This window comes from Artibeus jamaicensis, unplaced genomic scaffold (assembly GCF_021234435.1).
Source record: "Artibeus jamaicensis isolate MK-2021 breed Jamaican fruit bat unplaced genomic scaffold, CSHL_Jam_final contig_332, whole genome shotgun sequence".
NCBI lineage: Eukaryota > Metazoa > Chordata > Mammalia > Chiroptera > Phyllostomidae > Artibeus > Artibeus jamaicensis.
Window position 1 is genome coordinate 21,215,799 of NW_026521788.1, and position 25,324 is coordinate 21,241,122.

At 42.5% G+C, this 25,324-nt stretch overlaps 1 protein-coding gene across 2 annotated transcripts in view; it reads left to right on the forward strand.

Annotated features, from left to right (window-relative positions):
- Window positions 1-25,324, forward strand: part of HKDC1 (hexokinase domain containing 1) — a 60,342-nt gene that overhangs the window by 30,961 nt on the left and 4,057 nt on the right. Inside the window, exons 16-18 of one of the 2 annotated variants that reach the window (XR_008391356.1) lie at window positions 3,924-4,079; window positions 10,093-10,326; window positions 16,374-18,184. Coding sequence is in view for 1 of the 2 variants with exons in the window: in XM_037130603.2 (XP_036986498.2) it covers window positions 3,924-4,079; window positions 10,093-10,326; window positions 16,374-16,503 (520 nt within the window). In the remaining variant the exon portion in view is untranslated. Of the gene's footprint in view, window positions 1-3,923; window positions 4,080-10,092; window positions 10,327-16,373; window positions 19,374-25,324 lie in introns of those variants that run through there. The other variant, XM_037130603.2, reaches the window with a different exon arrangement.

A 25,324-nucleotide genomic window follows, 5' to 3' on the forward strand; every position in this document is an offset into this window, starting at 1 on the left:
TGGTATACTGTTTAAAATTCACTATCAGATGTCAGCATACTGTCTTATTTGAACAAAAGCAAAACGTTATGACAAATTTTCAATATAAAGAAGGGTTGCCTTTTTCTTTTTTTAATTATATTTTATTGATTATGCTATTACAGTTGTCCTGGTTTTCCCCTCTGTCCCCCTCCACCCAGTACCTCCCAATCCTTCAGGCAATCCCCCCACCATTGGCCACTTCATCTCCCATACTGCACTTTACATCCCCACGGCTATTCTGCAACTACCCGCTTGTACTTCTCAATCCCCTCACGTCTTCACCCATTCTCCCCCTCCCCCTCTCCCATCTGGCAACCTTCCAGACACTAACTTCTTCTCTCTTGCTTTTAAGAGTTTCTCTTTATCCTTAACCTTTGGCCATTTAATAACGTGTCTTGGAGTGGGCCTCTTTGCATCTATTGTAATTGGGATTCTCTGTGTTTCCTGGACTTTCATGTCCATTTCCTGCACCAAATTTAGGGAAGTTTTCTTTCACTATTTTTTCAGATAGATTTTCAATTTCTTGCTCTTTCTCTTCTCCTTCTGGCATCCCTATAAGGTGAAAGTTGGATCTCTTAAAGTTGTCCCAGAGGCTGCTTATACTATCCTCATTTTAAATTATTATTTTTTCTTCTTGTTGTTCTGCATGGTTGTGTTTTGCTTATGATCCAAATATTTGATTTGATTCTTGGCTTCATCCATTCTTCTGTTGCTTTCCTTAAATTGTTCTTTATTTCAATCAGTGTATCCTTCATTTCTGACTGGGTCTTTATGCTGCTGTGGTCCTCACTAAGTTTCTTGAACATCCTTATAAACAGTGTTTTGAACTCTGCATCTAATTGCTTATCACCATTTTGTTTAGCTTTTTCTTGAGTTTTGACCTGTTCTTTCATTTGGACCATGTTTCTTTGTCTCCTCATTTTGGCAGCCTCCCTGTATTTGTTTCTATGCATTAGGTAGAGCTGCTTTGACTCCCTGTCTGGGTAGCATGGTCTATTGTAGTGGGTGTCTTGTAGGGTCCAGTGGTACAGCTTTCCTTATCACCCTATTTAGTTACTTGAGGTGTTCCCTTTGTGTGGGCCGAGTACCATTTCTTCTTATAGTTGAGCCTTGGTTGCTGTTGGCAGGTCAATTTGAGGGATTTACCCAGGCCAGTCATCTGCAAGGATTGTCTGTAACCGCTGACCACAACCTTTATTCTCCATGGATCAGCTGTGCAGGGGCAGGGTGGTGGTGCTCCACTGTGGTCTGTAGCTGTCCACTGGGTACATTGGCCCTGGAGTTTCCCTGGTGTTCCAGGCCAAGGTCAGTCCCCACCTATGTTTCGCCTGGTGCTTTACTGCCTGAGCTGTAAAGAAATCAGAAGTGGCTGCTACTTGGTATGGGCTTGGAGATTCCCAGGTGAAACAAGCTGTGACTCTAATCTGGCTGCTGCTAGGGCTCACAGAAGCCAGCTGTTGCTTGTTTGATAGGATTTAGGAGACATGACCAGCCATTCTTATGGAAAAGCAGCTTGGGTAGGCCTGTAAATTGGGTGGGGAAGAGACTGGATCTCCAGGGTGGGTCCCAGAGTGTTAGCTAGGTTGGTAAATTCTCAGATATGGCACTGGACTGCTGGCTCTGTAGGGGGAGGGTTCAACAAAAGGACAATGGCCTTTGCTTGACCTGATGGCAGACACTTCACTCTTTCCCTGTGTGCCACTGGTGCCCTTCAAGCTGCCATCCCAGTTCTGGAGGTCAGAGGGAGTGAGTCTGAGTAGATGAGTCTGTGTGTGGGTTCCCCAAGAGGAACTACTTAGTGCTCCATCAGCCGTCTCCACTTGATTCACTGGTTTTTGCAACTAGAACTTGTAGGGACTTATCTTCCTGCCACTGGAATCCTGGGCTGGGGGCCTGGTGTGGGTCTGGGAGTCCTTGCTCCTGAGATATCCCTGAATTTTTATCCACGGGTGTGAGGCCAGCCCATTCCACTAGCCCTACCAGATTGGACGGATGTGGTGCCAATTCCATAGTTGTCAGACTTCCATTCCGCTTGATTTCTGATGGTCCTGAGTGATGGTTGTTCTATATTTTAGTTGTAATTTTGATGTGGTTGTGGGAGGAGGTGAGCCATGTCTGTCCACATCACCATCTTGACCAGAAGCTGGGTTGCCTTTTTCTAATTTCCATAAGATACCATAAGGGCTAATGGTGGCTTTGGAAGTGAGGTAGAGACTGTCAAAATGTCCATTTACTGTGGGCCGGTGTCACAGGGCAGGAGTATGGTGACTCCATGGGCCCTCTCAGGATGGGCTTCTGAGAGGTCCAATTCAGAAGTCCAAAGCCTCGGACTTTCCAGCTGGCTGCCAGGTTGCTGGCCACTGCTGCTCTTGGGTGAGGAAGTGGCCACAGGGGAAGGTGGGGGTCCTAATTCTCAACCATGATGTCACGTTGTAGCATGGGTCCCAATCACCTGTGAGGTGTATTCCAATTACTAATCATACTAAAAATACTGAAAATAGTGAATGGTTCTTTTTAAAAAATAGAGTACATTTTCCCTCACATTCCCATACACCTTCTTGAGTAGGAGAGAAAGGAGTGGGTAGGGATAGAGCTATCATGCTAGGAATGGATGATTAACCTGGGCTTGTGCCTTAGAACTGGGGCTAGCAAACCTTTTCTGTAATGTACCAGAGAGTAAATGTTTTACTCTCAGGTCACAACTAAACTCAGTGTCTTAATATATAAAATAATACAGAAATGCAGATTTGTTGAGCGGGGTGGTAGCCAAGTGAGGAAGTTGAGCGGACAGGAAATGTCATGGAATGGGATGCCTGGGCCACAAACGTCTTGGTGACCGTGGCACTGAGAACACTGTGTAGAAGAGGCCCCGTGATTCCTCAGCTTCCTTTGGCTCTAGTCTTTGTGGCTGGAAGTCAGGTGAGTTGTAGTAAGCCCAGCTAAACCAGGGATTGCCCCCCCAAAAGAATTTGATAAATGTATTTATCTTTGAGTCCTGAATTGGGGCATCCAAGTATCATGGCTCTTCTCACGGGGCAGATTCCTTGTGACGTCATTTTGTGTCTGAACCCTCTGGAGACTTATATTTCTGGAGCGAGAATTTAAGGGGACAGCACATTTGAATTTACTGCCATAATTGCCCGTTTCATCTTGGTTCCACACTGGGGCCTGGGCAGTGAAGAGAAACACCCAAGTGCAGCACTCTCAGGTTTCCATTTGACCTTGCCGGCCATAGGGGTCCAGCCCTGCATTGTTGCGTTTGGTAACTGTCACACATACCTGTGCACAGTGCCTAGTCAGTGCCTGTTGGTGACAAAGCACCTTCTCTGGCTCCTTCCCTCATGTTGCTCATAGCCTGACAGAAAGGGGACAGGGAGATAACATTTTTTGAGCTCCCCTGGTGTGTGCAGACAGTTAAAATATATTCTCTCATGGAGCAGAATCTCTAGTGGGACAGATTTTTTCCAAGTATAAGGCTATGAGAATCTCCGGTAGAACAGATTTGTAATACAAAGCCAGGGAGAACTGGCTTTGGGGCCATGAGAGGAACTAGTTTTTGCTTAGCACTTACTGTATGTCAGATACTTGCCTCCCAATAGTCTTGTGGGGTCAGTGTTTTGTGCCCTGTTTTGTTGATGATACCTTAGTGCTTGCTCAGGTCATGGCCCTAGTATGTTGCAGAGCAGGGACATGGCTCCTGGTCAACATGGCTCCGAAGCCTGGCTTCCTTCCCCACCTCGTTGCATGTCTCTGGCCTGCTGCTCACTCTGAAACACTCCGAGCCAGGCAGCTGACAGATTCCAATGGTATGCCTTCCACAGCCCGACCCTGTGGTCTTTTGGGGACCATTCATCAGCGCTGATTTTCCTGCTCTTACCAGCCTATCCCTCTTCCCCAAACAGATATGAGAAAATGACCAGTGGGATGTACCTGGGGGAGATTGTGCGGCAGATCCTGATTGACCTGACGAAGCAGGGTCTCCTCTTCCGTGGGCAGATTTCAGAGCGTCTCCGGACCAGGGGCATCTTTGAAACCAAGTTCCTGTCGCAGATTGAAAGGTAACATGTGATCACATTCCCCTGCTCAGTGTGAGAGGCCTTGACTTGGACACGCTGCTGTCATGCCAGGGTGAGGCAGATCTGAGATTTAAAAACAAGGCAGAAAGGCCAAGAGGAGGCAGGGGGTTGCCTCCTGGGGCTGCACCCAACTCCAGCTGCATCAGGACTGCAATGTGAGGGTGTGTACACAGTTGGGGTTAGGGGTCGTGGGGGGGCTGGCCAGCAGCCTGCCTTCGCCCTGAGGTTCCTAAACTGTTACACAGGAGTTAGCTTAGGACAGAAAATGATGTTTTTTTGTTTCTGAAAAGAAAATCGGTCCATAATACTAAGGAAAAGTCATTTAAAAAATCACCCATATGCTCACTACTAAATACAGCTGTGTTTTTTTTTTTAAGATTTTATTTATTTATCTTTGGAGGGGAAGGAGAGAGGGAGAGAAACATCAATGTATGGTTGCCTCTCATGTGTCCCCTGCTGGGACCTGGCCTGCAACCCAGGCATGTACCCTGACTGGGAATCGAACCACGATTGTTTGATTCACAGACCCGTACACAGCTGTTTTTATTTTTGTGAATTATATTTCCTTTCAAGTTCTTGAATATTTGTTAACATATTTTCATGATTGCAGTCACATGATGCATATTATTTTGTATACTGTTTATTCAGTGTTTAATCATGAGAATTTTCATTTACAATTCTGGTTTTTATTTGATTTTTTGTTGTGAGAAGTTTGAAACATACACAAAAGTAGAAGAAATAGGGACTTCCACCAAGATGGAGGCGTAGGTGGAAGCACTGTGCCTTCTCACACAACCAAGTTTAAAAACAACAAAGTTTTAGCAACAAAAACGCAGCCAAACCACAAAAAAATTGAACTGTACGGAAGTCTGACAACAATGAACCCTTCAGCTAAACCTGTAAGAGGGGCAGAGCCAGCAGCAGAGCGGGGTCAGGCAAGGAAAGATCCGCTGGACCGAGCCAGGTGCGCAACCCAAGTGCGCCAGCAGCCATGGGCGGATCCCAGGTGTGGAGAAGTGGGAGGACCCACTGAGGGCGGACCTCGGCCACACATTTGAGCGCAGATAAACTGGTGAAGGAGCAAGCGGTGAGACAGACCGTGCAGGCCCCAGTGGCGGGAACCAGCAGAGGGGACCATTATTGTCCCTCTCTGACCCCACCCCCACATAGAGCATTACAAACCAGCAACCTGGGTGGCCCCGCCCTGGTGAACACCTAAGGCTTCGCTCCTCATACATAAGAGGCACAAACAGATCAAAACATGGCTCAAGAACAACTCAGAGCCCCAGAGCCTATAAATCTAAGCCATGAAGAAATAGCCAAACTTTCAGATGCACAGTTCAAAACACTGATCAGGATGCTCACAGAACTGGTTGATTTTAGTCACAAATTAGAGGAATATATGAAGGCTAAACTACTTGAAATTAAGGGAAATGCACAGGAAACCAATAGTAATAGAAAGGAAACTGAGACTCAAATCAAAGGAGTGGACCAGAAGGAAGAAAAAAATGACCAAACAGAAAAGAAAGAAGAAACAAGAATTCAAAAAAATGAGGAGAGGCTTAGGAACCTCCAGGACATCTTTAAATGTTCCAACATCCGAGTTATAGGGGTACCAGAAGGGGAAGAGGAACAGCCACCAATGGAAAACTTATTTGAACAAATAATAAAAGAGAACTTCCTCATTCTGGCAAAGGAAATAGACTGCCAGGAAATCCAGGAAGCTCAGAGAGTCCCAAAGAAGTTGGACCCAAGAAGGAACACACCAAGGCACATCATCATTACATTAGCCAAGATTAAAATGAAGGAGAGAATCCTAGAAGCAGCAAGAGCTAAGGGGAAAGTCACCTACAATGGAGTTCCCATCAGACTGTCAGCTGATTTCTCAGAAGAGACCTTACAGGCAAGAAGGGGCTGGAAAGAAGTATTCCAAGTCATGAAATCCAAAGACCTACATCCAAGATTGGTCTATCCAGCAAAGCTTTCATTTAGAATGGAAGGACAAATAAAGTGTTTCTCAGATAAGATCAAATTCAAGGTGTTCATCATCACTAAGCCCTTATTATATGAAATGTTAAAGGGACTTACCTAAGAAAAAGAAGGTAAAAAAGATGAACAGTGAAAGGACAGCAAACTCACAGTTACTAAGAACCACACCTAAAACAAAAGCAAACTAAGAGGACAGCTAGATCAGGAGCAGAACCATAGAAATGAAGATCACATGGAGGGTTAGCAACAGGAGAGTGGGAGAAGGAGAAGGGGGGAGAAGGTACAGAAAATAAGTAGCATAGATGGTAGGTAGAAAATAGATAGGGGGGAGGGCAAGAATAGTATGGGAAATATAGAATCTAAAGAACTTGTGACATGTGGTCATAAACTAAAGGGGGGGAATGGTGGGGGAGGGGTATGCAGGTGGAGGGGAATGAAGGGGGAAATAGAACAACTATAATAGCATAATAAAATATATATTTTTTAAAAGTAGAAGAAATAGGAAAATGAGCCCATCATTAACAATGATCAACTCATGGCCAAACTGGGTTCATTTACATACTCCTGCTTCCCCACCCACAAACTGGAGTCATTTGAAACAAATATCACCTTTTATGTTAGTTCCTCTATAACTATTTCATAATATTTTTCTAAAATAGATCCTTAAAAAAGAAGTACCATCATCACACCCAAAATAGCTAATGATAAACCTTAATCTCATAAAATGTCCCATCAGTGTTCCCATTCTCCAAATTGCCTAAAAATAATGGTTTTTACAGTTTGTTTATCTCAGTATCCAAATAAGGTCCATACATTACATTTGATTGATATATTTTTAAATATGTTATTTATTTATTTTTAGAGAGGGGAAGGGAGGGAGAAAGAGGGGGAGAAAAGCAATGATGTGAGATTGGTTGCCTCTTGTACATGCCCTGACCACCACTGAGGACCAAACCCACAACCCAGGCACATGCCCAGACCAGGAATCAAACCGGTGACCTTTCACTTTGTGGGAAAAGACCCAATCAGCTGAACCAGACCAGCTGGGGCAATTTGGTAGATATGTTTTAAAAAATATTTTTTAAATCAGTAGATGTTTCCTCCCTCTCTTGTTTCACATGTATTTGACAAAAAAACTATCCTTTTATCCAATGAATTTCCTGTGTTAAAGATTTTGATGATCACAGCATTTACTATTTTCTTCTGTCCCTTATATTTCCTGCAAACTTACAGTTAGACCCAGACACATGGTTAGATTCAGTGTTGAGTTACAGACAAGAATATTTCACAGGTGTACTGCGTTGTCTGTCTGTCTCTCTCTCTCTCGAGGTAAGCAGTTATTGATGCTCACTGCTTAGATCTGTCATTTCACTGGAGATTGTGAAGTGGTGATAATGCTGTCACTCTGTCTGCGTTTATTTGCTGGGATGCTTCTGGAAAGAGAAACTCCCCCAGATCAGTTCTTTGGTGTAATTGTTTTAAATGGCTGCATCATGTTGCATTAGGTTGCTGTACTATAATTTACTGAACTCCCCCTTTTTAGTACAGGATGGCTAGATTGTAATTTATGGATTTCTACCATTCTGCATAACACCATAATTATTGTTTTTGTACACAAAGTCATTTGCATCTCATGAATAACTGCCTGAGGAGTACAAGCATTTGGTTAAAGAGGCCTTTGCCTATGAACACACTTTTTAAAAAGACAGTTCCACATCCCACTACCACCAGTTATGCACAGATGTGCCAGTTTCACGACTTTTCCTACCAGCTCTGGTTGTAATTGGAGTTGTGAGTTTGGGATTTTACTCAGTTTGCATTCCTTTGCATTTCTCAGTTTGCATTCCTTTATGGCCAGGTGCCAAGAAGCCAAAAATCATTTTGGGAAAACAAATAAAACTATTAAAAAATTGTCTATTTTTAGAGAGAGAAGGGAAGGAGAAAGAGAGGGAGGGAAACATCAATGGGTTGTCTCTCAAGGTCCGAGCCTGCAAGTCAGGCATGTGCCCTGACCAGGAATCAAACCAATGGCCTTTCTCTTTGTGGGATGATGCTCAACTAGCTGAGCCATACTGCTCAGGGCAAGAAAACTCTTCATAAATGAAAGCAGTGTACTTACCAAGGGAAATCGGATGGACCACTGCAGAGGTCTTGCTGTTTAAGGAGGTGATGCGAGAGTTAGTAGCAGCAGCAGCAGCAGCAGCAGCAGTGGTGATTTTATGTTTCTAATTAGCAAACATTTGGCATTCTTTTTTTTTTTTTGGTCTGGTCTTCAACTCCTCGGATCCAAAAGTGCAAGTTAAAAGTCATTACCTTTGGTAACCAGAGGGGTCCCCTCTTGTGTAGAAGAAATAGTTTCTTGCCTGTGTGCAAGAGATAAACAGATCGACTTATTTTACCTTGCTTTTCTGAATACAAAGAAAGTTGTTTCTGGACAAAGCAAGTTGTCAGGACCTGTATGCCTCCACAGATATTTGCACCTGAAGGTGTCTGCTTCGGATGCTTTGATTCTTATGGGCTTTTTTTTTTTTTTTTAAGCCTTTAAGGAATAAAAGAAGATAACCCCCATCTAGTGCCAATGGGAGACAGTAGGTGCTATGCTGACTGTGACCCATTTCAGAACATGTTGTTGAATGGGCGGGACTGTGATTCTCAGGGGAAGAATCCTGGGTTTACAGTCCCAGAGCCTGAGCTTAAGATTCATCTCTACCATTTACCTCGGTTGTGCTGTGTGATCTGCGGCAGGTAGCTTCACCTCTCTGGACCCTGATTTCCACTTTATAAAAAAAAACAATTGCTCTGCTGCTTAACCCCAAGGATCGCTCTGAGGATCGAGGAAGGAAACATATATGAAAAAACTAGGTAAACCGTGAAGAGCTACACTATGGAAGAAATTTTATACATGCTAATACAACCCCACTTTTTTCTTCCTATACAAATATTGCTCAGTCATAAGCAAAAGAAAGAAAATAAGAATTACTGGTAATTCTACCAAGCATCTGAATAGATTTTCTTCTGCTTTTTATGATTGTTGTTCAAGGACAAACATTATTTAAAAACAAAAACAAACTAAGGTCACATGGCACATAGTATTTTTATAATTTATTTTTTCACTTAATACATCATGAGCATTTTTCATAGCATGAAATACGAACTCATCCTTTACGTCTACAGAGTATTTTATTGCCTGGCTACACCCCCATTTACCTGTTGAATCTGCTATATAATCTCAGAGCTTGTTTCTCAGTTGTTCTCTCTTGATCATGCTCTTCTCCTAAGTGGTACATGAGACAGTCGAGGCTGTAACTTCCCATTATTTAGCTGGGGCGTCAGCTTTCTAAGTTCACTGTGAGACAAGCAGGGTGTAGAGTCGAGGCTAATGGGTCCCCACAATGGGTACTTCTCTGCATGGCCTAGCAGGTTCCCATTTACTTAGATGCTGACCGTACATCGTGTGGTTGTTTATTCATTTGCCCATTGAACGTACACAACCCTGACTGGCTACTATTGAGACTACAGTCTTACCCTCAAAGAGCATGTAGTCTAGTTGGGAAGAGAAAGCACAAAATCAGAATAGTTGCCAAAGGACAGTCGGCCAGCAGAACGGGGCCAGAGTACCAGCAGGTACTCAGTGGGAAGGCTGGCTAGATCTGGTGTGAGAAGGCGTGTGTTTGAATCCCTGCTCTCTAGTCTCTCTGGGCAAGTCTCTAGCACTCTGAACCTCAGATTCCTCTTCTGAGAAATGGATACTTGATGTATCTGCTGAAACTAGTAATAGCTCCTAGTGAGATAATAGATTTGAACATGGCTCACAGAAGAGGTTCTCACACTTTTTTTTAAGCGTGATGGGATTTCCTGGGGGTGGCATTCTGCTCCAACTTAGCCATGGTCTGGATCATTTTCTTTCTCTTCCCAGGACATCTAGGGGTGGGGGGCTGCGAGCCGTGGGGGGCAGATTCCAGGGCACCCAAAGCAGGTCCTGACATCTCATTCTGCTTGCCTGCAGCGACCGGCTGGCCCTGCTCCAGGTGAGGAGGATCCTGCAGCAGCTCGGCTTGGACAGCACGTGTGAGGACAGCATCGTGGTGAAGGAGGTGTGTGGAGCTGTGTCCCGTCGGGCTGCCCAGCTCTGTGGCGCGGGCTTGGCCGCCATCGTGGAGAAAAGGAGGAAAGACCAGGGGCTCGAGCACCTGAAGATCACTGTGGGCGTGGACGGCACCCTATACAAACTGCACCCTCAGTGAGTGCCTGCAGAGGGCAGGGGTGGGAGGGTGCTGAGGGCGAGAGTGGTCCCGGTTGAATTTGACAGACGGGGTTGAGCCCTGGTGGCTCTGCTTCCTAGTAGCACGATGTGGGAATATTTGCCCTCCCCTCCGAACCCCAGCTTTTTCATCATGAAAGGTGGGCTGTAGTAGCCTCTGCCTCACAGGACTGTGTGAAGGTTACAGGGGTTAATACCTGTGAAGTGCTTCACACAGTGCTCAGTAAATACAAGCACTGATTATTAACACATTCCCATTGACTTCTCAGGGGAGAAATGAAAACTGACTATAAACACACAGTATTGTCAAGTAGGAGCTGCTTATAATTTTCTTAGCTCAGAATAAGTGGACAGGAGGATTAAGAGCCCCGTCAGGCAATATGAGTTTGAATCATGGCTCTTCTGCTTAGTAGCTGGGAGGCCTAGAGCCGGTTTCTTACCCTGTTAAATGAGGACAAATATCATACCTGCCTCGTAGATTATTATGAAGATTAAGTTAAATAGTTTGTGTAGCATGCATGGAACATCACAGAAATCTCAATGATGAAAGCTATCATTTTATTTTCATTTCGAGATTTACGTTTTGTTTTGGTGAAGAGGAAAACTATTAACAAGCCTATACAAATTTTCAGTCATGTGGAAATATATACATGAACTTATTATTGTAATCCTTCTTCCTTAGCCCTTCCTGTGATGCTAATTGTCTGAAATAACTGAGTGGTATCTTCTTTTGCTTTTTCTTTGGGGTCACGTATTTTTGTTGTGGTTCCTACAAGCCCTTCCCTTGAACCATAACTTGACTGAGGAACAAAACCGCATGCTTATATCACTAAGTATAGACAAAGCATTTGGTAACATCTAACACCTTCCAAGATGAAAAGTACTCAGCAAAGCAGGAATAAATGTACTCAGCAAACTTCCTCAACCTGGCAAAGAACATCTAAGAAAAATCCACAGCTGACATCATATTTACTGGTAAAAGACTGGATGCTTTTCCCTTAGACTGGGAACAAGACAAGGATGCCCACTTGCGCCACTGCTGGTCAACATTGTACTGCTTCTAATGCTGCCTCTACATGGTTTGTGATTAGTGTCTATCAGTCAAATCTTGATTCAAGGAGAGGTTTGTAAGAACCAGACTCAAAACGCATGACCTCAAGTGGAAAACCATAGGTAAGTCTAGCCAGCTCTGTTAGGCAAGAAAAGGTGGTAAAAGGCATCCATATTGGAAAGGCAAAAATAAAACTATCTTTCTTCACAGATGACATGATTTGGTATGTAGAAAATCCTCAGGCATCCACACACACAAAACTATTGGAACTAGTAAACAAGTTTAGCAGGGTTTCAGAATAAAATCAATATATAAAAGCAGTTATGCATTAGCAATGAATAATCAAAAAGTGAAACTTAAGAAAATAAGTTTATTTACAACAGCATTAAAAAGAATAAAATACTTAGTAATAAATTTCACAAAACAAATACAAAATTTGTACGTTTGTACATCACTAAAAGAAATTAAAGACCTATTATTATTTAGGTCTTGGAAAGACATCTGTGTTAATGGATTGGAAGACTTAATATTAAGATAGCTATACTTCCCAAATTTATCTTCAGATCAGACATAACCATTATCAAAATCCCCACACACTTCTTTGCAGAAATCAGTAAATTGATGCTATCATTCATATGCAAATGCAAAGAATTCAGAATAGTGAAAACAATCTTCAAAGTAGAACACAACTGAAGAAATCATACTTCTCTATTTAAAAACTTACTCTAAAGTTACAGTAATCAAAACAGTATGGTACTGGCATAAAGATTAAACATATAGACCATTGGAATAGAAGTTAAGGGTCCAGTAATAAACCTGCACATTTATGGCCAGTTGATTTTCAACAAGGATGCAAAGGCCATTCAATGGGGAAAAAAGTATTCTTTTTAACAAATGGCATAATAATTGGATTTCCACATGGAAAACAATGAAGTTGGACTTCAACCTCACATCAAGTATAAAATTAACACAAAATGGATCAAAGAGGGCCCTGCCTTGGTGAACGACCTAAGGCTCTGCTCCTCACCCAGTGGCGCGAAACAGCAGAGGGGGTCGCCATTTCCTCGCTCTGACCACGCCCCCACATACAGCGTCACAACCCAGCAACCTGACCACAAAAATGGCTCAAGAAGATCTCAAAGCCCCAGAGCCTATAAATCTAAGTGATGAAGAAATAGCAAAACTCTCAGATGCACAGTTTAAAACACTGGTGATCAGGATGCTCACAGATCTGGTTGATTATAGCCACAAATTAGAGAAACATATGAAGGCAAAACTAATTGAAATGAATGGAATTGCACAGGAAACCAATAGCGATGAAAAGGAAACTGGGACTCAAATCAATGGAGTGGACCAGAAGGAAGAAAAAAATGGCCAAACAGAAAAGAGTGAAGAAGCAAGAATTCAAAGAAATGAGGAGAGTCTTAGGAACCTCCAGGACATCTTTAAACATTCCAACATCCGAATTATAAGGGTACCAGAAGGGGGAAAGGAACATCCACCAGTGGAAAACTTATTTGAACAAATAATAAAGGAGAATTTCCCCAATCTGGTAAAGGAAATAGACTGCCGGGAAATCCAGGAAGCTCAGAGAGTCCCAAAGAAGTCGGACCCAAGAAGAAACACACCAAGGCACATCACCATTACATTAGCCAAGATTAAAATGAAGGAGAGAATCCTAGAAGCAGCAAGAGATAAGGGGACAGTCACCTACAAAGGAGTTCCCATCAGACTGTCAGCAGATTTCTCAAAAGAGACCTTACAGGCAAGAAGGGGCTGGAAAGAAGTATTCCAAGTCATGAAATCCAAAGACCTACAACCAAGATTACTCTATCCAGCAAAGCTTTCATTTAGAATGGAAGGGCAGATAAAGTGTTTCTCAGATAAGATCAAATTCAAGGAGTTCATCATCACCAAGCCCTTATTATATGAAATGTTAAAGGGACTTATCTAAGAAAAAGAAGTTAAAAAAACATGAACAGTGAAAGGACAGCAAATTCACAGTTATTAACAACCACACCTAAAACAAAAGCAAACTAAAAGGACAGATAGATCAGGAGTGGAAACATAGAAATGAAGATGCCAAGGACGGTTAGCAACAAGGGAGTGGGAGAAGGAGAAGGGGGGAGAAGGTACAGAAAATAAGTAGCATAGATGGTAGACAGAAAATAGATGGGGGTGGCAAGAATAGTATGGGAAATATAGAATCTAAAGAACTTGAGACACATGGTCATAAACTAAAGGGAGGGTAATGGTGAGGATGGGGGGGTAGGGTGGAGGGGAATGAAGGGGGGAAATAGAACAACTGTAATGATATAATGAATAAAAAAAATTTTTTTAAATGGATCAAAGACCTGAATTAAGAGCTAAAACTATAAAACTCTTAAAATATAGGTATAAATTCTTGTGACTTTGAAATAGGTGACGGTCTAAAATATGACATCAAAAGCATAAGCAACAAAATAAAAAATAGATAAATTGGACTTGATCAAAATAAAAAAAATTTATACACCATAGAAGTTGCAAAGAAAAAATAGAATATTTGCAATCATATATCTGATGAGGGACTTATATTTAGAATATATAAAGAATACAAAACAACTCAATGATAAAGACAAGTAACTTGATTAACAAATGACATCTCTCCAAAGAAGATCTACAAATGGCCAATAAGCACTTGAGAAGATGCTCAGAATTATTTGTCACTAGGAAGATGCAAATCAAAACTGTGAAATACCATTTCACACCCAGTTAGGATGGCTATAATAAAAAAGACTGACAATAACAAGTGTTGGTCAGGATGTGATAAAAATGGAGCCTTGATGTCTTGCTGGTGGGAACACAGTTTGGCAATCTCTAAAAAAGATAAACATCCCTGGCTGGTATGGCTCAGTGGATTGAGTGCCAGCCTGCGAACCAAAGGGTCGCTGGTTCGATTCCCAATCAGGTTACATGCCTGGGTTGCCGGTGAGGTCCCCAGTGGGGGGGTGCATGAGAGGCAACTGCACATTGACGGGTTTTTTTCCCTCTTTTTCTCTCTCTTCCCCTCTTTCTAAAAAATAAATAAGTAACCCTGGCTGGTGTAGCTCAGTGGATTGAGCATGGGCCTGCAAACCAAAAGATCATGGTTCAATTCCCTGTCAGGGCACATGCCTGTGTTGCAGGCCAGTTCCCAGCAGGGGATGCATGAGAAGCAACCACACATTGATATTTCTCTCCCTCTCTCCTTCCCTTCCCTTCTAAAGATAAGTAAATCTTAAAAAATTTTTAAATAAATAAGTTAAAAATTTTTAAAAAGGTAAATAAAAACTTACCATATGACCCAGCAATTTCATTCCTAGGTTTACTCAAAAGAATTTAAAACATGTTCACACAAATACTTGTTAGAGACGTTCATAGCGGCATTATTCATAATAGCCAAAAGGAGAGACAACCCAAATGTCCATCATCTGATGGATGGGTAAAAAAGATAGCCATACAATGGGATATTGCTCATATGAAGGAATAAAGTACTGACACACCTACAACTTTGATGAACCTTGAAGAACGTTATGTTATGTGGCCAGACACAAGCGGCCACATATTATAGGATTCTATTATATTAAGTCCAGAATAGGTAAATCTACAGAGATAGAAAAATTGGTGACTATTGGAGGCTTTGCAGGGGCAATGTGAGTAGAGAATGATTAGCAATGGGTATGGGTTTCCTTTTTAGGATGACAAAAGTGTTCCGGGATTAGACAGTGGTGATGGTTGCACAACTTTGTGAATATACTAAAACCCACTGAATGGTACCCTGAAGGATGGAAGGGAGGGAGGGAGGGAGGAAGAAAGTTAATTGAGCAATGACTGCCAAGCCATTTTCTCCTACCTCCTGGGAAGTTTGGGGCTAAGTACCCTTACTGTGCCTCCAGCAACATTCCCAACATTCTCTCACTTAACCAGCAGAGTCCCAAGGAGCACCAGTGGTTGACCAGAGTCACCCACTGGCCCCGTGTTCCAGCTGCGTTCAGAACCTGCTCTGGCGTGCTGGCCCCCAGAGATGGCCACCACCTGTACCATTACAGTAACTCAGGAGCCCGGGATCTTCGGCCCAGATGCCCAGGCCTTTGGTAAACATATATGATCCCACAGACTGGCCTGGTAACTGACTCCCAGGATGTCGATTCCAACAGATTTAATAGCGCAAGTGGTAGTTGTGAGAGGCCAAGTGTTGTGATTAAGGCTGTATGCTTTAGGAGGAAATTAATGGAGGGAGAGATGAATAAATGGGTGGATGGATAAAGAAAACAGGGCAAAATTTTAACTTTGTTGAGTCTAGGCAGAAGGTATAGAGGTACTTGAACTATTCTTTAAGTTTGAAAATTTTGAAAATAAAAATTTGGGGAAGCCCTGGCTGGCGTAGCTCAGTGGAGTGAGTGCGGGCCTGTGAACCAGAGGATTGCGGTTCGATTCCCAGTCAGGGCACATGCCTGGGTTGCAGGCCAGTCCCCAGTAGGGGACGCATAAAAGGCAACCATATATTGATATTTCTCTCCCTCTCTCCTTCCCTTCCCCTCTAAAGATAAATAAATAAAATCTTTTTAAAAATTGGGGGAAAATTTGAACAAAAAAATGTGGGGTTTGGAAAAAGACTGGCCTGGTACAAATCTTAATAAATTGACTAGTTGTGTAAATTTGGACAAGTTTGTTAATTTTGGAGCATCAATTTATTTATGTAGTAAAGATAGCAATAATTATCTTCAAACTACTATTTGTTACACTTTGATATGCCGTATGTCAAACATCTAGCGTATTCTTTGGCATTGGTATCATTCAATAAAAGATAATATTAAAACAGCTATTTATGAAACTGTAAGGTCTTCTAGGACCTTGAGAAGCAAACTGGAAGCAACAAGTTAATTTGAAATAATTTGTTAATATGCTGATTCCATACGTCAGTGCTGATGAAGGTTTTCTCTTCTCATTTTTACAGCTTTTCTACAGTCCTGCAGGAAACCGTGAAAGACCTGGCCCCCCAGTGCGACGTGACATTCATGCTCTCGGAAGATGGCAGTGGGAAGGGAGCAGCTCTGATCACCGCCGTGGCCAAGAGGTTTCAGTAGGCCCAGGACAACTAGGAAGCCCTCCTGGCCGGCCCGAGGCACCTCGGGCTCTGACCAACCTTTCCTCCGGCAGATGAGTGGGTCTGGGACCAACAGGCAGGCTTCTGGCCGACTTCACCTTCTGGGTGGCCGCAAGAGAACCCCAAGTTCTTGAGTACTCTTAGCTTTTTGTTTCTCGTTTTCAAGGGCAGTACATGATATCTCTATTTGGTATATTTGGGCTCAGGATGAGCCGACTTGTAAAATCAAAGCATGTGGCTCGAGACATCCCCTTTCAGCAGATTCTCGGTTGAGAGCTGAGCTGTCAGTTCTCTAGGGCTTTGGGTCTTGTGGCCGCTGCACTTGGCAACGTATGTGCGATCTGTGCCTGTGGCCCGTCTGGCTGAGCTCCCGTGGTTGTGCTTCAGCCTTTGCTGTAGTGGACTGGGCCCTCTGCTTGTGGATGCACACTCGAGAGGGCTGGGGGCTCTGGCGTAAGCTGGAGATCTAATCTAACTTGTTCTTGACTTGTCACGTTGACTCCAAAGACTGGAATATTCAGGATGCGGAGGGCGGGACTGCCAGGGAGCCTGCGGGAAGCTGGCCTTGCTCACAGGGAGCAGTGTGGGCACCCTGCGGGACTTTTCTCAATATGTGTGTGTTATTGGGAGGGGTGTCTTTTGGGGCACCTGTTTGTCATTTTACAGGTGGTTTGTGCTGCTGTTGTTGATACTAGTTTTGAGAATTGTTGGGTATAGGAAATCCAGTAAATGAATAAAACGTATTATACTTCCTAAGAATCTTTGCATGAGATATGACTGTTTCACCTGGGAGGCTGGCTTGGTAACTTCATGCTCTGCTAGTGGAATAAGGGGCACAGAGTTGCTGAAGGCACCTCTCCAGTCCAGCCTTCTCACCAACGGCGGAATATGTGGAGTATCTTCTACAATACCTCTAACAGATTATTCAAATTTCATTTGAGTGCATACTTCCAGCGACTCGATCGCGTGATCCCACAGTCTAAAGGAGTGAGAGAGGGGCCCCCTGGAACTGGGGACAGGCGGGGGGTGAGGTTCACTGGGGAATGTTTTTTTTTCACACATTCAGTAAACAGATACTGCTGCGTGCAGGTGCTGGATTAATCAAAATGAACTTTATTGTATTTTAGGCTCATATCTCCCTGGAGAGAGTTTGTAAGGATTTATTAAATTTATCTTTTTGTATTTTAAGGTTATGTCTCTCTGGGGAAATGTTTCATGGTCAGATTTTTGTCTTAGCAAACCCCAAACCTTGTCGCCCTTGTCATCTTTCTGTAGTTCTCCCATTCCTTGGTAAGACACCTCCAGCTCCCAGCTCTCCTTTCCCCTGGTTCTGCTGGGGGTCTCTCCCTTTGCCTTCTGCTTAACAGGTGATCTGGCCCAGGTTCAGGCAGCCACACCGCCACGTTCTCCCACAACCTGGTCTCTCGGCACATGTTTGGTGAGATGGCCAGCTGTGGTCTCTGACCTGAGGTATCCAGGCAACTTTGCACATTCTGACTGATTGATGGCATCACAGAATCTTTGATCTGGAACAGAACGCAGAGAGGGCAGACAGCGGCTTGCCGTCCTTGGACAGGTCCACCCCCGAAACACCTGGGGCGATGGAGGGCTAACTTCTCAGAGTTTCCTAGGCAAGACCAGCCACCACACCACACAACAAGGTAAATGATCCTCCCGGGAGCCCCACAGACTTTTCCTCTTGGGAAGAGCATCTTCATCTACATTTTCTGGTCCTGTGGTTACTTTCTTCCTGTAACTTTGGCTAGAAAGAAGAGATGAACATAAATTTAAGAACTACATTTTCTCCATGACTCTGCCTCTGCAAAACGAGACCTCATTCCCAGTGGTCTCTCTTTAGTTGGCTAATGAATGGCAGTTGGGGAAAGTGAATTTCTCACACCCACTTCCCTCCATCCCCACTGTCTTGGCAGTCCCTCTCTTGCTGTTTTACAATTGAAACTACTGGTAAAGCATATTTTATTAGAAGAAGGTGGGGACTTGGGAGAAGTTGAATAATAAAAGAGGGATCTGATAGCTCATATTTGGGGTGAACTAGGAGGGATAATTAGGGTAGAAGAGATTAATTCATTTTTGGTCCAGCTAGGGACAGAATGAAGCTGGGAAGAAAGTGGAAAATACTTTAAAAATTATATATATTTTACATATGAGAAAGAAAGAGAGATAAAAATAAAGGTACATCATTGGGAATAGTTTGGGGGGACTGGTCTAGAGAGCAGAGACGCACCACCAGCACAAGAGGCAATTCCAAGGGGTGTCACTCACACCACAGTCTCTACGTGGCCCGGTTTTCATCGACTCACCTCTTCGGTAGTTAGCACAGTCTAGCGCAGCCCTTCCCAAAGCATGTTCTAGGATCAACGAGATATTCCCAAGAAGCCATTCTCTGGAGTAACCTTTTCCTTTAATTCTCAGACAAAATGGCTCATTTCCCCACCCCACATTCTGCAGAAAGGCCTCGGATTCCAACAGTTCCTGAAGGGAATGCTTATACTGTCCGGTGCCGTCTCCAATCCTGGCTCCAGCTCGCTTCTCGTCTCAGCTGCCCTCACAAGTCCTGTGGCTGCTGCCTCTCTCTCTGTTTTGGCTGATACATGGAACTGTCCCTTTCTCTTTGATTCTCCAAAACACCATGAATTCACCGCCAGTGTCTTAGAACAGACTTGACCAAAGGTTTGGGGGTGATGGAAGGGACTACTTCACAGAATAGGCAGCACTGTAAACATGAGCATTGGGTAACGAAGTTCTATGGCCATCCCCACCCCAGAGAGTTTTCCGCTGCCCATCTTTCTCCATGAACTCTGCTGGCTCCCGTGTTGTACAGATTCTTCCCACATTCTCTGGAGACTTCTTTCTTGTCTTCTCTTCTCTGAATTCTGGACAACCCATATCAAATTAAAAATTTATCTTGCTTAAAGAAAAAAGATTTATTTATTTTTAAAGAGAGGGAAAGAAACACTAGTGTGGGAAAGAAACATCCACCTCTCACATATCCCCAACTGAGGACCTCGCCTGCAACACAGACATGTTCTCTTACTGGGATTCGAACCCATGACCTTTCATTTGCAGGCCCACAGGCTAACATGCAATCTACTGAGCCATACCAGCCATGGCTCTCCTGATTTATTTTACAGAGCAAGTGACTCTCCTATGGTATCAGTCCACTCTTGTGTCAGCCCGAAACCTCAACTTTGCCAACCAAAAAGGCCCCTTGAGGTGTTTGAATAAAAAGAGGGATTTTCTCTTTAAAAGGAATTTTTCTGTTAGAGTCAAACAACAGCAAACTTTACTCCTGACGTAGAGTAAACTACATATTTAAAGTATATAATTTGATATGTTTTGCTGATATCACCACAAACAAGATATTGAACATGTCCATTACCATAAAAGTTTTCTTGTGACCCTTTGACCCCTCCTTCCTACCTCTTATTTTTTCCCCCACACTCAGGTAACTATTAGATTTGCTTTCTGTTTCTATAAAATTTAGTTTGCATTTTCTAGACTTTTATATAAATGGAGGCGTATAGTTGGTTCCCTTTTTTAATGTGGCTTCTTTCACTCAGTATACCTATTTCTTTTAATCCTCACCGAAGGACATGCTTATTGATTTTAGAGAGAGGGGGCAGCGGAGGGAGCGAGAGAGGGGGAGAGAGAAACATCCAGTGACTGGTTGCCTTTCCTGTGCACTCGGCCAGGCACTGTTCTCACACATGCCAGCACTGGGGATGAATCCACGGCCCAGGCATGTGTCCTGACTGGGAACCAAACCCGCGACCTTTCAGTTTTCAGGATGATGCTCCAACCAGCTGAACCACAGTAGCCAGGGCTTAGTGTACCTATTTCGATATACATTCATGTTGTTGCAAGTATCAAAAGTTCATTACTTATATTGTCGAATATTCTGATGCATGGATATACCACAATTTGTTTATTCATCTACCTATTCATAGGTATTTGCGTCGTTTCCAGTTTTGGGCTATTGCAATTTAAGCAACAAGAGTGTTATATACAAGTCTTAGGATGGACATGTACTTTTGTTTCTCTTGGATTAATACCTAGGATTACAATAGCTAGGTCTTTTGGTTAAATTTTTATAAAAAGCAAAACTGTTTTTTAAAGTGGTTGAACCATTTTATATTCACATCAACAGTATAGGAATGTTCGAGTTTCCACATATTTGCGAACACTGGATTGGCTGGTCATTTTAATTTTAGACCTTCTAATAAGTGGGTCATCATGTGTAATTATGGTTTAACTTATGTTTACCTGAGATTTAACATCTCATCATATGTTTATTGATCAAATCTTTTCCTTCTGTTAAATGCTCTCTATCGCTTTTGCCTATTTTTAAACTGAACTGAGCCCCTTTTTTTTATTTGTGGGAATTCCTTATATACTGGGAAGAACAAAACTGGATCTACAGTTATAAATAAATAATACAATAATTAATAAATTACACAAATAAGCTCTGCCTTGCATACTCACAACTATAAACCTATTTTTGCCCACCCCTGTGTTGTGGATCAAGTCCATTGGCAGTTTTAGGTATTTCAAATATCTTATCATTTACAGCTTGTATTTTTATTTTCTTTAAGCTTTTGATTAACATAGTTCTAAATTTAATACTGTCAAGAGTCTCATTCTTTTTTTTTTAAAGTTAGCATTGTTTTGTGTGTCTTATTTAATGAATCTTACTTTCAAGGTCAGAAAGATTTTAACAGTATTGTCTTCTAAAAAAAATTTAAAGTTTTGTTTTTGACGTTTTGTTTTTAGTTTAAGTGAAGATGATTTTTATCTATGGTATGAGTCAGAAACAGTTTCATTTCTTCCCCATATAGATAGCTTTGCAAGCTATCTCTTAAATAGTCCCTTCTCTACTGATGACATGCCAGCTCATTAAATTCCACAAAAAACACAAATGCCCTGTTGGCACTTGTACTGACGCTGCACTGTGTGTGTAGATCAGTGTGGGGAGAGCAACCCTTTTAAGGTGCTGTTTCTTTCTAGCCGTTGCCTAGGGAACATCTCTTCATTGATGTAGGTCTCCTCTGAGGTTTTCCGAAAAGCGTTGTAATTTTCCGCATAGGTCTTGCACTCTTTTTTCCTTAGATTTACTCTTAAGTAGCTTATAGTTTTGTTGTGAGTATAAATGAAGCCCTTTAAAAAAATGTTTCATTCCTAATTGTTTGCTTGCAAATGCAAAGATAATACAATTGATTTATATCATTGATCTTATATCTAGTCACATACTTTTCCATTACTTTTATTAATCTTTTTAACTCCCCTCCCTGGTAATTACTAATCCATCTTCTGTATCTCTGATTCAGGGTTTGGGGCTTTTTTATACATTCCGCATATAATTGAGAGTGTACAGTCTTTGTCTTTCTCTCTCTGACTTACTTAGCTTCACATAACACCTTCAAGGACTATCCCTGATGTTGCAAATGGCAGGATTTCCTTCTTTTTTGTGGAAGAATAATATTCCATTGTATATAGATACCACATCTTCTCTATCCATTCACCCACTGATGAACACTTAGGTTGTTTCCATGTCTTGGCAATTGCCAATAATGCTGCAGTGAACATGGAGATGAAGACAACTTATATAAGAGAAATGATTCTATTAAATAAATAGCAAGAAATGATTCTTTTAGATAAATACCCAGAAGTCCTGTAGGACTTTTTTTGTTGTTGTAATTTTTATTTATTTATCTTTAGAGAGGAAGGGAAGGAGAGAGGGAGAGAAATATCAATGTGTGGTTGCCTCTAGTGTGTCCCCTGCTGGGAACTGGCCTGCACCCCAAGCATGTGCCCTGACTGGGAATCAAACCTTGATCCTTTGGTTCATAGGCTCCCACTCAATTCACTGAGCTACAACAGCCAGTGTCTGTAGGACTTTTCTACTGTCTATTTTTTCTCTTGTGTATGGGTCACATTTTTCTACTTCTCTGTATTAGTATCTGTAACTATCTATCTGTCATCTATCTCTCTATCTTTGTACATTATATATAATAGCCCTGGAGTCTGAAGTAGGTTATATTTTCTCCCAGGGAGAGAACAACCTTTTCTTCCTTGAGGTAGCTAAACAGTAGACTCATTTCTTCAGGCTCATTTCAGTCTGATACTGAGGTGGATGGACTTATCTTCAGTTTCAAATATCCTGAGAGTGATGCCTGTCTTGTGTTTTTTACAGGCCCTCCCCTCAAGCAGACTTCTTTCCCAAACAAAATAATATTTCAGGAAATCTCTCTCTGAATGTCCTCTGGCCCCCTGTCTCCTTACTGCTCAGCACTCAGCAAACATCCCGTGAGGGAGTACTGGCCAGTGGGGGAAGCCAGCCGTGCACTTGAGCTTCTCCAGACTCTGCTTCGTCAAGGCAGCCTGTGTGGCCACGCAGGGCGGCTGGCTTCTCATTGTCTCAGAGCAGGCTGGCCCCACACTGACAGTCCGACAGTCTCAGCGACTGTCCTCTGAGAGGGAGGCAGTCCCCAGTCTCTACTTGCACAGGTTCTTTCTGCTCTAAAATTTAGCTCCATTGGCCTTTGTATTATTCATAGTTTTCCAATGTCTCTAAAAATATATATATATAATTTTGTCAGTTTATTCATTTGTTTTCTAATTGTTACCACGAGTACAATGATTGGTTTCTACATTTCACATCCTAACCACCAGTTTTAAAGACTTTGAATTCCCATTATGATTTCTGGTTTCACTCAGCTATTTAAAAGAGCTTTTAAGTTTATACTTTTGTACCTTCCAAAAATATGAAGTTTTAAAATTTATTATTTTGTAATTAACCTCTAACATAATTGTGTTTTTATCATTGAATATTATCTAAATCAGGAATTGGCAAACTTTTTCTGTAAGGGGCCAGAAAAATAAATATTTTCAGGTTTTGTGGGCCACATGTTCTGCTTCATTATAGCATGAAAGTGCCTATGGACAGTATGCAGGTGGATTCATACGGCTGTCTACTAGTAAAACTTAATACAAACCCAAGTGAAAGGCGGGCTTTGGCCTGTAGGCCATGGTTTGTTAGGCCCTGGTCTATATTATATTTATTATTTGGAAATCTATAGGCTTGTTTTATAAGTATTTCATGTGTACTTGAAAAGAATATGTATCCTTTATTAGATAAAGACTTCTATATATGTCTATTGGATTAAACTTGTTCCCTAGCTGGTCAGATCTTCCATATATTTGTTGATTTTGTTTGTTTGGCCTAACAACAGAGAGAAATGTGTTTAAATCTCTTAAAATTGTCAGATTTTTCCTATAGATCTAACTGTGGGGGGGCCCTCCGCCCACAGGGCCCCCCACCTCTGGCCACCACGAATGAGAATAAGTCTACCGAGACATGATCTGCTTGGGGAGGAAAGGTGGTCGATCTCTCAAAGGAGAATGGCCCAGAGCCTTCTCCTCATTGGGCTTTTATTAGGTTCATTTTGCACAGGAATATAGGTAAAGCTCATTAATCATTGTCAGACAGTAAGGATCAAACAATAGATAGCACACAAAGAATTACTAAGGCTTATTCTGAGTCAGGGTCAGTTAGCTAAAGGGCTACAAAACTTTGGGAAATGAACTCATTTCCTGCTCAGACCCTTATCACTTAGTTGAGAGCATTCTTAGCAAGGCAGGTTTCACCGGATTTTATGCATTCTTTCTTAGGCCTGATCACCCTGGGGAACCCACCCTTTTCAGCCCAGGGCTGCACCGCTCTTTGTCATTTTTTCAGGATTAAGTAAGGCAGCTAAGAGATTAGGAGACTTCTTTCAGACAGAATGAGGACTCAGGCTATGTCAAAGCCGAGGGGTGAGGGTCCATCACTCTCTTTTACTATAGCCCCTGAGTCCTTCCCTGGGGGCTCCCAGTGATCATGCCTGACTTAGGTCATCCCTCCCTTGGAGGAATCTTACCCATCATTGGCTAGCTGATCAAGCATTGGGGGCCAGGCAGGGTGAAGTAAAAGGAGCAGAGGCGGTGCCCCTGACAGGGAGATAAGCTTTGTCTCCTTAGTGGTTTATGGTCCAAAGGTTGCTCACTCAGCCTCAGCCATGGGGGGTTGTTTACAGCTCCTGAAACCAGTCAGGGCAGTTCCCAATATTTAACAATTTTTGTTTTAAATATTTAGAGGCCAATTTATTAGAAATTTAATAGCTTCTTGAGGAATGAAATTTTTACCATTCTCATACTGCCCCTCTTTGTGTAAAGATGCTCAAACCCACCACCACTTTTTATATAAAAGCATTTATTTTTTAAAAAATTTTTTTCCCCCCCTCCCCTTCATTTTAATAGTCTAAATTATATGGCATTAAGTCACCAGCTTTCTTTTGGCAACTATTTCCTGGGATGGGGGCAGGGGGTGGGTGGATATATCCTCTCCCTGAAAAGACGAGTATTTTAGCACTCTCTCGTGTGCTGTGGTGTCTCTCAGCCCTCGGGATGGGTGATGGTGCCTGAGGCGAGTCAGACCTTACCTGCTCACCCAGGCAGGGCTTACACCCTGGCGTGAGTCCCTGGGCCCTGGTTCTGGGGTCCGAGACATTCCTGCCCCTAGTGAAGGAGCAGAAAGGATTATCTCAGGTTATGTACAGAGAGGGGCAGGAGGAGATTTTCAGTCACTCTTCTCTAAACAACATCATTTTTCCCCTATAAAAAACAGACATTTCATATGGTACAGTCGACACATGGATATAGTTGGTAATGAAAGTAGAACTCTACACATTATTCTGTATCTAGCTTTTTTGATCTAACAGTACGTCATGGATAAACATTCTGCT